Genomic DNA, 12,114 nt, shown 5'->3' on the forward strand with positions numbered 1-12,114 from the left:
TAGTTAGGTCACAGCTAGAATACTGCGTGCAGTTCTGGTCACCACATTACAGGAAGGATGTGATTGCACCAGAGAGGGTGCAGAGGACATTTACGAGGATGTTGCCAGGACTGGAGAATTTTAGCTACGAGGAAAGATTGGAGAGGCTGGGGTTGTTTTCTTTGGAACAGAGGAGGCTGAGGGGAGATTTAATTGAGGTGTATAAAATTATGAGGGGCCTAGATAGAGTGAATAGGAAGGACCTATTTCCCTTAGCAGAGAGGTCAGTAACCAGGGGGCATAGATTTAAAGTCATTGGTAGAAGGATTAGAGGGGAGTTGAGGAGAACTTTTTCACCCAGAGGGTGGTGGGGGTCTGGAACTCACTGCCCGAAAGGGTGGTAGAGGCAGAAACCCTCACCACTTGAAGTGCTGTAACCTACAGGGCTACGGACCAAGAACTGGAAAGTGGGATTAGGCTGGAGAGCTCTTTGTCGGCCGGCACGGACAAGATGGACCGAATGGCCTCCTTCTGTGCCGTAAATTTCTAGGATTCTATGACTTACAGGCGGCTGGCAATCTCCAGAGAAAGGTTGCCAGCACGTAGCCTATGCTTGACCTCGGGATATGCCTATTCACGGCAATTACACCATGTGGCCAGAGAGGACAGACGAGGGGTCTCACACACACACACACAGTTCCACCTTGGCGGCAAATTACTCCTTGCACCTTGCACCGCATCAGGCTCCTGTCCTCATGAAACCGAGCCTCCTCTGGCTTACCACGAGCAACGTCACGGAAGACCTGTCAGTGTCAGTTTAAAAAACCCACAAAGCTCTGGGCGCAGGGTTGTAGGGTCAACGCCTCTGTACGTACATGGGGTCAATCTCTAGCCACCCCAGCATATTACAGAACCTGGACTGGCTCCCTTTATATAGAGGGCATTGAGCCCACAGGGCAGCAGCACTGCGACCCGAGTACAAAGTATGATGAAAGCAGGAATTCCTGAAGACCATCATGTTGTGCAGCTTCCACCGCCACCTAACAAAGCAGCACATTAGTACGCAGAACACTTTTAATATATTATAAGTATGTGGCCTTTTCCTTGACATCGGAGGCAGTGCATTCCAGGAAGATTTGAGGAGCTCAGTGACTGCAGCCAGAAAAGCATTCTCTGCATAATCAGATCTCGGGCTGCGATGACCTGCACACACATTGTTGCTTTTCTACTCAATGTGCTTGAGCAGTCGCTGGATAATAAGTCCTCCAGATAACCAGCAGAAAGCAAAGCACAGCTTTTCCTAGTTTTTGGTACAATGTTTCCTTGGATTAGTATTACAGAAATTACACATAAATACTGTGGCAACAAGAGCAGGCCAGAGGCTGGGTATTCTGCAGCGAGTGTCTCACCTCCTGACTCCCCAAAGCCTTTCCACCATCTACAAGGCACAAGTAAGGAGTGTGATGGAATACTCTCCACTTGCCTGGATGAGTGCAGCTCCAACAACACTCAAGAAGCTCGACACCATCCAGGACAAAGCAGCCCGCTTGATTGGCACCCCATCCACCACCTTAAACATTCACTCCCTCCACCACCAGCATACCGTGGCTGCAGTGTGTACCATCTACAAGATGCACTGCAGCAACTCGCCAAGGCTTCTTCGGCAGCACCTCCCAAACCCACGACCTCTTCCACCTAGAAGGACAAGGGCAGCAGGTGCATGGGAACACCACCACCTCCAAGTTCCCCTCCAAGCCACACCATCCTGACTTAGAAATATATCGGCCGATCCTTCATCGTCGCTGGGTCAAAATCCTGGAACTCCCTCCCTAACAGCACTGTGGGAGCACCTTCGCCACACGGACTGCAGCGGTTCAAGAAGGCGGCTCACCACCACCTTCTCAAGGGCAATTAGGGATGGGCAATAAATGCTGGCCTTGCCAGCGACGCCCACATCCCAGGAATGAATAAAAAGAGTCGGAACTATCATAAGTTCTACAATTCTACTGGCCTGGAGGGCTTCCTCGGGTAAATACTCAGCACAATACAGAACCTGAAACGTTTTGAACAACTGATAGAAATGGGCGTCTTAAAGGGGTGCCTTCCTGATGAAAAAATGTCCACCTGCCAGTGAATAAAAGTTTTGCCAAACCCTTAACACAATGACACAAGCTGAGCGGCAGCGTATCATCCTGTCACTTGCATGTGACGTTGCCGCAATAAAAATGCGAGCAGCCAAAAAAATTGCAAGAGATTTTTTACGAGGGCAGTGCCCCTTTAAAATTCCCCATCATCGTCCAAAAGCAGCAAGTTGGCTTATTCCCTTTTCCCTGTCACTTTCGGTCCCTATTTTTTTTTGGAGAGGGGGGGCTCCTCAAGGTTACAAATTCTCGTAAATAAAACATTAACAACTCATGTGTTTCCAGAAAACTATTTCAGTTACTTGGCCTTTGACCCCCACCAGCTTCGGCGCTCCCCTCCCATATATTAAAAAAACATGAAAGTTCTCAATAGTGGTTTTGATTGAAAACAAACCTCGCAAGTCAACAAAATCAAAAAAGCCCTCTATTTATTCTAGCATGATGCATGTCAAGTTGTCTCACTCCACAATAGACTGTAGGAATGCAGGGCAAAGCCACAATGTTAACAGCTTCACACTCAAACAGCTCTTCCACTGCAAGACGGCACTCACAGCCACAGGATGGTAGGAAATACCTTAGTGAGCCTCATTTTCTCGTCTTTCCTCCTCGCAGATTCATCTGGGGGCCCACACAGCTCCGTTCCGCAACAGTCGAGACTTATCGCACAGCCCATGCAGCTCGCTGCCTGTGGCTCTGCTCCGGCTCCCCCCCGGGGAGGTGCTTTCCTCCCCTTCTGGATTACCGAGCGGAGTTTACTTCGGGCACCAGCGCCGCCTCGGCATTCAACCCCACTCTGATCGCAGCTAGAACCAAACTTCGGCGCGCCAGATGTGTCTGAAGTGGGGCTGCTGTTCCCCTTCCCGCAAACAGGTGTCAACAGCGCTCACTGTTGGCCGGCCAGACAGGCTGGGAATGGAGCCTCAGCCCTCAATGGCATTCGTTGGGGGCTGCACTTCGAATTTCATAACACAGCCATCAATCAAAATGGGTTTTCAAAGAACAAAGGATGACGACATGCTGAGAGCATTTAAGCTCAATAGCAAGTTGTTTTTTCCATTTCTTCTTTTACAGCAAACTGTAAGCTGCAAACAATTATTGAAGCTGGAAAAGACCAGCCCGCTCTAATTGATCCAGACAGTACTGTCTTTCTCCACAAATCTCTAACGTGCGCAGGGCGCAGAGAAAGAGCAGGGAAGCCTATCACAACTGTACAAATATTGGAGACACTCTGCCATGATTTATTGCACTGTACTTAGGACAGATGCGAAAAGAACGAGCCCCGTTGATGCTAATGGTTTTTCCACCATTTTAAATGTGGCAAGGACTTCTGCACCACACTTTAGGATGGATGCCAAGACCTTGGAGAGGATGCAGAGGAGATTGGCCAGAATGGTACCAGGGGATGAGGGACTTCAGTTATGTGGAGAGACTGGAGAAACTGGGATTGTTCTCCTTAGAGCAGAGAAGGTTAAGGGGAGATTGACCAGAATGGTACCAGGGGATGAGGGACTTCAGTGATGTGGAGAAACTGGGATTGTTCTCCTTAGAGCAGAGAAGGTTAAGGGGAGATTTGATAGAGGTGTTCAAAATTTTGAAGGGTTTGATAGAGTAAATAGAGAAACTATTTCCTGTGACAGAAGGGTCGGTAACCAGAGGACACAGATTTAAGGTAATTGGCAAAAGAACCAGCGGGGAGATGAGGAGAATTTTTTTACACAGCGAGTTGTTGTGATCTGGAACGCGCTGCCTGAAAGGGCAGTGGAAGCAGATTCAATAATAACTTTCAAAAGGGAATTGGATACATTTACAGGGCTATGGGGAAAGAGCAGTGGGGGAGTGGGATTAATTGGATATCTCTTTCAAAGAGCCGGCACAGGCATGATGGGCCGAATGGCCTCCTTCTGTGCTGTATCATTCGATGATTCAGCACTCCTTCTGCCCACCTCTCCGAGCAGCACCCTTCAGTCTGCTTCCTTGTCTCGGCGTTGTCTCCCAGCTACTCTACACCTTTAAGATCACCTTTCACCTCCCCCCACCACACCCCGCCCCCGACCCCCCCCCCAGACTTCCCTCCACAGCACGTCTCCTCCTCAAACCTCACTTCCGCTCTCCTGAGGTTCCCCACTTTACTGAGAGCCACCACTGGCTGCTCTGGAGAAATCATGAGCAACAACAACAACTTGTCTTTATATAGCGCCTTTAACGTAGTAAAATGTCCAAGGCGCTGCACAGGAATACTATAAGACAAAAAAATTGACACCGAGCCACATAAGGAGAAATTAGGGCAGGTGACCAAAAGCTTGGTCAAAGAGGTAGGTTTTAAGGACAGTCTTAAAGGAGGAGAGAGAGGTAGCGAGGCGGAGAGGTTTAGGGAGGGAATTCCAGAGCTTAGGGCCCAGGCAACAGAAGGCACGGCCACCAATGGATGAGCGATTATAATCAGGGATGCTCAAGAGGGCAGAATTAGAGGAGCGCAGATATCTCGGGGGGTTGTGGGGATGGAGGAGATTACAGAGATAGGGAGGGGCGAGGCCATGGAGGGATTTGAAAACAAAGATGAGAATTTTGAAATCGAGGCGCTGCTTAACCGGGAGCCAATGTAGGTCAGCGAGGACAGGGATGATGGGTGAACGGGACTTGGTGCGAGTTAGGACACGGGCAGCTGCGTTTTGGATCACCTCAAGTTTACGTCGGGTGGAATGTGGGAGGCCAGCCAGGAGTGTGTTGGAATAGTGAAGTCCGGCGGTAACAAAGGCATGGCTGAGGGTTTCAGCAGCAGATGAGCTGAGGCAAGGGCGGAGACAGGCAATGTTACGGAGGTGGAAATAGGCGGTCTTAGTTATGCTGCGGATATGTGGTCGGAAGCTCATTTCAGGGTCAAATATGACACCAAGGTTGTGAACAGTGTGGTTCAGCCTCAGACAGATGCTCGGGAGAGGGATGGAGTCAGTGGCTAGGGAACGGAGTTTGTGGCGGGGACTGAAAACAATGGCTCTGGTCTTCAGCATGGCAACACCAGAAAGTTTAATTCAGTTCTTCTCGCACAGAGCCTCACTTGGCAGGAGTGCAGCTCAGAGAACTGATACCGTCGTGTCGTAGCCCTATCTCCAACCCGTGCTCCCTTTGAGCGTGGCTCCCTGCTTTGAGCTCACCATTGCTAAATTTACCCTCAAATGCCACGTTTGATATTGCTGGCTATGATAGAGGGACACTATATAACAGAAGGACAAGGGCAGCAGGCGCATGGGAACACCACCACATCCAAGTTCGACTCCAAGTCACACACCATCCTGACTTAGAAGTATATCGCCGATCCTTCATTGTCGCTGGGTCAAAATCCTGGAACTCCCTCCCTAACAGCGCTGTGGGAGCACCTTCACCACACGGACTGCAGCGGTTCAAGAAGGCGACTCACCACCACCTTCTCGAGGACAATTAGGGATGGGCAATAAATGCTGGCCTCGCCAGCGATGCCCACATCCCATAAATGAATTTTAAAAAAACAACGGGCATTTATATAGTGCCTTTAATGTAGTAAAATGTCCCACGGTGTTTAATTTGAGGAGCCACATAAGGAGAAATTAGGACAGGTGACTAAAAGCTTGGTCAAAGAGGTCGGTTTTAAGGAGCATCTTAAAGGAGGAAAGAGAGGGGGAGAGGTTTAGGGAGGGAATTCCAGAGATTAGGGTCCAGGCAGCTGAAGGTACAGCCACCAATGGCGGGGCGATTAAAATCGGGGATGTGCAAGAGGCCCGAATTGGAGGAGCGCAGAGATCTTGAAGGCTTGTGGAACGAAACCAGGGTTTTTTCCCTTCTACTTATTGGAATCTCCTTCAGTTAAAAAGGCTTTCCAAAATAAAACTTCTGAAAATCCTCGGGGGAAGACTTTCTCTCTGCACTATGTGTAACAGAATCTTAAACACCTTTACAAACGAGTTTACAATTTCATGACACATGGTGCACAGAGGAACTCTCTCCCCACCCGCCCTCCTTCAGTCCGTGCATCGCGATTGTTCGGTTTTCCATTTTACCGGTGATTCAATTGAAATGGAGTTTCCTGCAGGAATCACCATTCTGTTGAAAGGGAAAGATCAACTGAAGATCCTGAGAACTCCCCGATCTCCATGTAACTTCAGCCAGCACGCATCATCAGGATCTGAAACAAACAGTTACAGTCAACAACTGAAAGACTTCCAGTTTTTGAAGTCTGTTCTTCCTATGCAGCTGAACTGATGAAGAGTCAGTGCTGAGAACTAAATACTGGAGGAGATTCATAACCTTTATAAATAGCAATTGCTTGGAGACAAAGCGGAAGCTTATTATTTAGGATGGCCTGTCAGACACAATTACTATTATGCAAAACCAGCCCCTCTAAATAGACTAAAAAATTAATTGGCTCCTGTGAAAATGCTCTCGGTGAGGAGAATCTTGGAGCAGAAAAGGTCCATGCAAGGTAATGCAGTACAACTTAGTGTGTGTCAGGACATGTGTCAGCGGCCACCACACTAGACACAGCAACACTCCCACTTTGGAATGGCCAGAAGTCAATGGAAGTGGAAGGCAGGTACTGCTCCATACAGGATGAGGAACAGGGTTACACCCTGTCCCAGTCTCACAATGCGTATCTTCTGATGGCTCTTATCCAACAGCACTCAGAGATCTGGAAGCAACCTGCCCGCCCACGCTCTTTGCGGAACAACGCAAATGAGGAATGGGCAAATTCAGAAGAATGATTCAAATGGGAGGCAAGTCGTCAATCCCAAATCAGAGATGAAGAGTTAACGACGGTAAATTCCTCATACTCTTCCTAAAGGCAAATTCATGTTAACACTTTCTACCTGCCCCCACCAATTTTCTCCCCTCCTGAAGGTGTTGGCTCACGTTAAATGCCATTCTACGAGGACTGGCTGTCCCGCAGTACCTTGCCCAAAATGGCTATTCTTTACATCTCCCTTGCCCCAATGTTCTCCCTTCCTTTCCACTCTCCTGAGGATGTTTTGGTCCCTGCAACGTACGAGGTCCTTCGAGCCAGGGCAGAGGAGAGCCAGTGAGGCTGAAGCTCAGTCGCAGCAGGGTGATCTGTGAGGAATGACTAGATAAGCTGGGTCTCATCGGGAGCCTTAGAGACTGACACAAGATACTTAAATGGGACAGTGAAGATAAACCAGAAACAATCATTTTAGATACACTGAGGCAGCGGGACAAGAGGGCGGGAATTCAAGATTGTGGAGGGTAAGCTTTGGACAACCACCAGGAGGTATTTCTTTACACAGAGGATGATCATCAGCTGGAATGGAGAATTACAGAGGGTGATTGAGGCCAGGACACTGGGGTCATTTAAAACAGAACTAGACGCTGTAATGGGAAGAGAGCAGGGTTGGCATTCTGAAAGGCGGGATCAAATAGGCTGAAGGGCTTTCTTTGAGCAAGCCTATCTTGCCATTGTGTAAAGTTATCAGTGGGAGCAATATTGATTCCTGGGTTGCGTAAATGCCTCATTTGCTTACTTCATTTTATTCCTCACTTCATCCGCACTCCGAACAGGACATCTGAATTCCAATCAGAAGATCAGAGAGACTTTGCTCCCAGTTTTCAAGACAGCGATCGTGACCACATTCCCAAGACAAACAGACGGCTGTCAACTCACGGGATGACGCACAGGATCAGTTAATGTTGGACGAGGCTCGGCAAGTACAATTGCACACAGCATCCCGCTCGATGAGAACAGGATGCCTTTTTTTTCCTGGAACGCTGCCACAGCTCTGTGTAGTGTGATCATATCAAGTTTTGAACTTTCCCCTCTTGTTCTTTCGAAGCTCCAAATAAGTCATAGCTCGGTTTTGTGCAGTCGCTCATTATGTGCCATTGCACATTCTTGTGGCACCGAAGATTCTATTCTGGTGAAGGCTTAGGGAATCTTTAGCAGTTGAAGGAAACACTCACTTGTCACCTTTTTTTTTTATTCTTCCCTTTGGGTTTGGTGGAGAGCTGGTTGGTTTTGTTCGTAATCATGTTTTTGGAGCTATATCGCATGTGGTGACTACAAGAGTTCTCACACAGTGTCCTATTCTAACTCATTCTTTCCCAGGACTTCAAACCTCTGGCACCCTCGCCTCCCACAGTCTTCCCTTCCTCCTATAATTTACAGGCTTTTAAAACCAAGCTTGGCCTCATATAACCACTACTTCTCGATTTGTAATAGGGAAGACTGAAGTTTGTTATTCTGGATAGATGAGGCCCCATGAGCTAAAGAAAGAAAGACCTGCATTTCTATAGCGCCTTTCACGACCTCGGGATGTCCCAAAGCGCTTTACAGCCAATGAAGTACTTTTTGAAGTGTAGTCACTGTTGTAATGTGGGAAACGCGTCAGCCACTTTGCACACAGCAAGATCCCACAAACAGCAATGTGCTAACGACCAGATAATCTGTTTTTAGTGATGTTGGTTGAGGGATAAATATTGGCCAGGACACCGGGGATAACTCCCCCTGCTCTTCTTCGAAATAGTGCCGTGGGATCTTTTACGTCCACCTGAGAGAGCAGACTGGGCCTCGGTTTAACGTCTCATCCGAAAGACAGCACCTCCGACAGTGCAGCACTCCCTCAGCACCGCACTGGAGTGTCAGCCTAGATTTTTGTGCTCAAGTCCCTGGAGTGGGACTTGAACCCACAACCTTCTGACTCAGAGGCAAGGGTGCTGCCCACTGAGCCACAGCTGACAAAGGGAGTTCTTCATGTGAACCTAGCTCCTACTCTTGTTAACATTGGCGATGTCTTACACTACGAGCTTTGGCCTTTCATTTAGGTCACCACCACCACCTCGCTCGACCCCTCCACTGCCTCTGATTTGTCACGCTGCTTGTCCGACATCCAATATTGGATGAGCAGAAATTAAATTTAGACTACACCCGATATTGGTCCATCTTTTCAGTGTAACACCAATGAGCTTGGGTTTTTAGATTAGGTTTATGGCTCCAATCATTTTAATGAGGAGTGAGCACGAATTTTGTGTGCAGTCTAGACGATTTTCACCTGGCGCTAATTCACCATTTTTAGTCTAAACACCTTGGCTATAATGAATTTCTAGTCCTTTCTCTTTACTTACTCTATTTAAATCCTTCATCATTTTAAACACCTCTATCAAATCTCCTCTTAGCCTTCTCTGCTCCAAGGAGAATGACCTTTTATTAATATTAATAAAATAATATTAATAACTAATCTCTGCCGGTATCACTCAATCCCTTCTCCCTCCTGAACCACATCTAATTGTCTCTTGAACCCATTTACATTGTCCACTTCAATGTCCTTCCCTGGTAACTTATTCCACAACTCGATGACCCTTTGAATTGTCCTGCTTGACTTTTCCTTTCCTCCAAACTCCCACATTTGTAAACTCACGTCCCCGGGTATTTGAAGCCTTCACCAGAGTCAACAATTTCCCCAGTTCAACTTTGTAAATTCCTTTCACAATCTTGAAGCCTCCGATTCAGCCGCTCGAAGTCTTTCTTTCCAAAGAACATGGCCGAGAAATCCGTCTCGGGCGGAGCCGCAGAACGGGCGGTACCAGATCAGGTTGACTGCGATGGAACTGAATATCCGGCGCTGCGTAACTAAATAATGGGCAGCTGAAACAACATCGCCCACGATCAATTTCTAGGCCTCAATTTCTTAAGTGGTTGGACTTTTCCAAAGAAACAAAAGAAGTTCTATCCTTAGCAACTGCCGCACTTTGCTACGGTTGACATTAAAATAAATACATTCTCTCGCCATTATTAGCTCTTAAATCTGTGCGCCATCAACCAATTTAACATACAAATTGACATAAGAAAACTACTAGGCACTTGGTCTAAGCGTTAAACAAAGCTTTAATCAACTGTTTTACAACATGGAGGTCTAGTTGTGTCCTTCACTAGTTCCTGTTAAGAATGTCCTGCGCAAGCTGGGCCCGTGCCCGAGTATTTATACTCTCCCTGGACAGCGCCACCAGCAGGCCGCTCAGTATTATTTCATAAGTCTTTCATGAATGACTGATTCATGTCACAAATCATATTTGGAATGATCGCATTTCCAAAGGCCACACAATACATGTGAACAACGAGGCGGTTTTTGGCCATTTAAAAGCAAAATTGGATCTTAAAACCTTAAAGTCATTTCCTGTACACCATCAACTGTTAGAAAAGTTTAAACGAAACATTCCCATTGTAAGTTCTGGTCTAATCTTGGGCTACATTCAGAAATGTTTTGAGAGAGTCATTTTTCATGACAATCATACACTGTGGTCACCAGCAATCATCATCAAATACAATCGCCAACTAACTGCAGAAAGGATTTGCGACCATTTACAGAAATCTTTTCTCTGCAGCTCTCCCTTAGAACTTCGGAGATTAATTTTATGCTTGGCTCCATTTAGAGTTACAAAGTATTACAAAGTATTTACAGGCCATGCGGCCCAACTGGTCCACACTGATATGATAGCAAAATACTGCGGATGCTGGAAATCCGAAATAACAACAGATAACACTTGAAAAACTCAGCAGGCCAGGCAACATCCGTGGAGAGAGAAACAGAGTTAACGTTTCAGCTCGAAACCCTCGAAACAGTTCTGAAGGGTTTCGACCTGAAACGTTGTCTCTAATTTCTCTCCACGGATGTTGCCTGGCCTGCTGAGTTTTTCCAGCATTTTCTGTTGTTATTTTGGTCCACACCGATGTTTATGCTCCACACGAGCCTCCTCCCACTCCTTTTCATCTCACCCCATCAACATATCCTTCCATTCCTTTCTTCCTCGTGTGCTTATCAAGCTTCCCCTTAAATGCATCTGACGTAAGAAAACTACTAGGCACTTGGTCTAAGCGTTAAACAAAGCTTTAATCAACTGTTTTACAACATGGAGGTCTAGTTGTGTCCTTCACTAGTTCCTGTTAAGAATGTCCTGCACAAGCTGGGCCCGTGCCTGAGTATTTATACTCTCCCTGGACAGCGCCACCCGCAGGCCGCTCAGTTGATTCATGTCAGCATTCATGCTATTCACCTCAACTACTCCTAGAATCATAGAATGGTTACAGCACAGAAGGAGGCCATTCAGCCCGTCGAGCCCGCGCCGGCTCTCTGCAAGAGCACTTCAGCTAGTCCCACTCCCCCGCCCTTTCCCCGTAGCCCTGCAAATTTTTGTCCTTCAGGTACTTATCCAATTCCCTTTTGAAAGCCGCGATTGAATCTGCCTCCACCACCCTCTCAGTGCATTCCCGATCCTAACCACTCGTTGTGTAAAAAAGTATTGTCGCCTTTGGTTCTTCTGTGAATCACCTTAAATCTGTGTCCTCTTTGTGGTAGCGACTTCCACATTCTCACCACTCTCTGGGTAAAGAAGTTTCTCCTGAATTTCCCATTGGATTTATTGGTGACTATCTTATAGTTATGCCCTCTGGTTCTAGTCTCGCCTGCAAGTGGAAACATCTTCTCTACATCTACCCTATCAAACCCTTTCATAATCAGGTCACCCCTCAGCCTTCTCTTTTCCAGAGTGTTAAAGGATCTCAGTCAGTGTTGCGGTGGTGGTACTGCAATTGGCCTCAGTACTCACAGGCTTATGAGGGGGGGCGGGAAAAAGGCCAGTGTTTTGGCTTCTGATCCAGTGGCCTCCAATAGGGATGTGCAAGTGTAGACGTTGGGTGAGGACTGACTGTGATATTCCCCCTTGGTTGAATAGTCTAATGTCACTCGCTGTCCGGGCGGACATATGAAAAATGGCCACTTGGGCACGGTATCAGAGGTCACGAGCACCCATACAAAAGCAAGAGGGAAATGATCTTATTGAATGGCGGAGCAGGCTCGAGGGGGCCGTACGGCCTACTCCTGCTTCTTATGGTAAACTGCAGCGCAAAGCCATCCAGCATGCTATTGCACATATGGGCAGTGGACTCCTCCACTCAATCCAAAAACTGCAGCACACGGTGCCTGCGTCTGATGCTCTGCAAGCATCCTTCTTTGAAAAG

The 12,114-nt window shown here is 47.4% G+C and overlaps 1 protein-coding gene across 2 annotated transcripts in view; it reads right to left on the reverse strand.

Moving 5' to 3' along the window:
• Positions 1-3,145, reverse strand: part of LOC147097048 (tensin-2-like) — a 333,523-nt gene extending 330,378 nt beyond the window's left edge. For both annotated transcript variants that reach the window (XM_085972811.1, XM_085972810.1), the window contains exon 1: positions 2,695-3,145. In XM_085972811.1, coding sequence (XP_085828937.1) covers positions 2,695-2,793 — 99 coding nt within the window. In that variant the 5' untranslated portion in view covers positions 2,794-3,145. The remainder of the gene's footprint in view (positions 1-2,694) is intronic.
• Between the last annotated feature and the right edge of the window lie 8,969 nt (positions 3,146-12,114).

This window comes from Somniosus microcephalus, chromosome 33 (genome assembly GCF_052327205.1).
Source record: "Somniosus microcephalus isolate GS21.2 chromosome 33, FLI_Smic_1.0, whole genome shotgun sequence".
Lineage (NCBI taxonomy): Eukaryota > Metazoa > Chordata > Chondrichthyes > Squaliformes > Somniosidae > Somniosus > Somniosus microcephalus.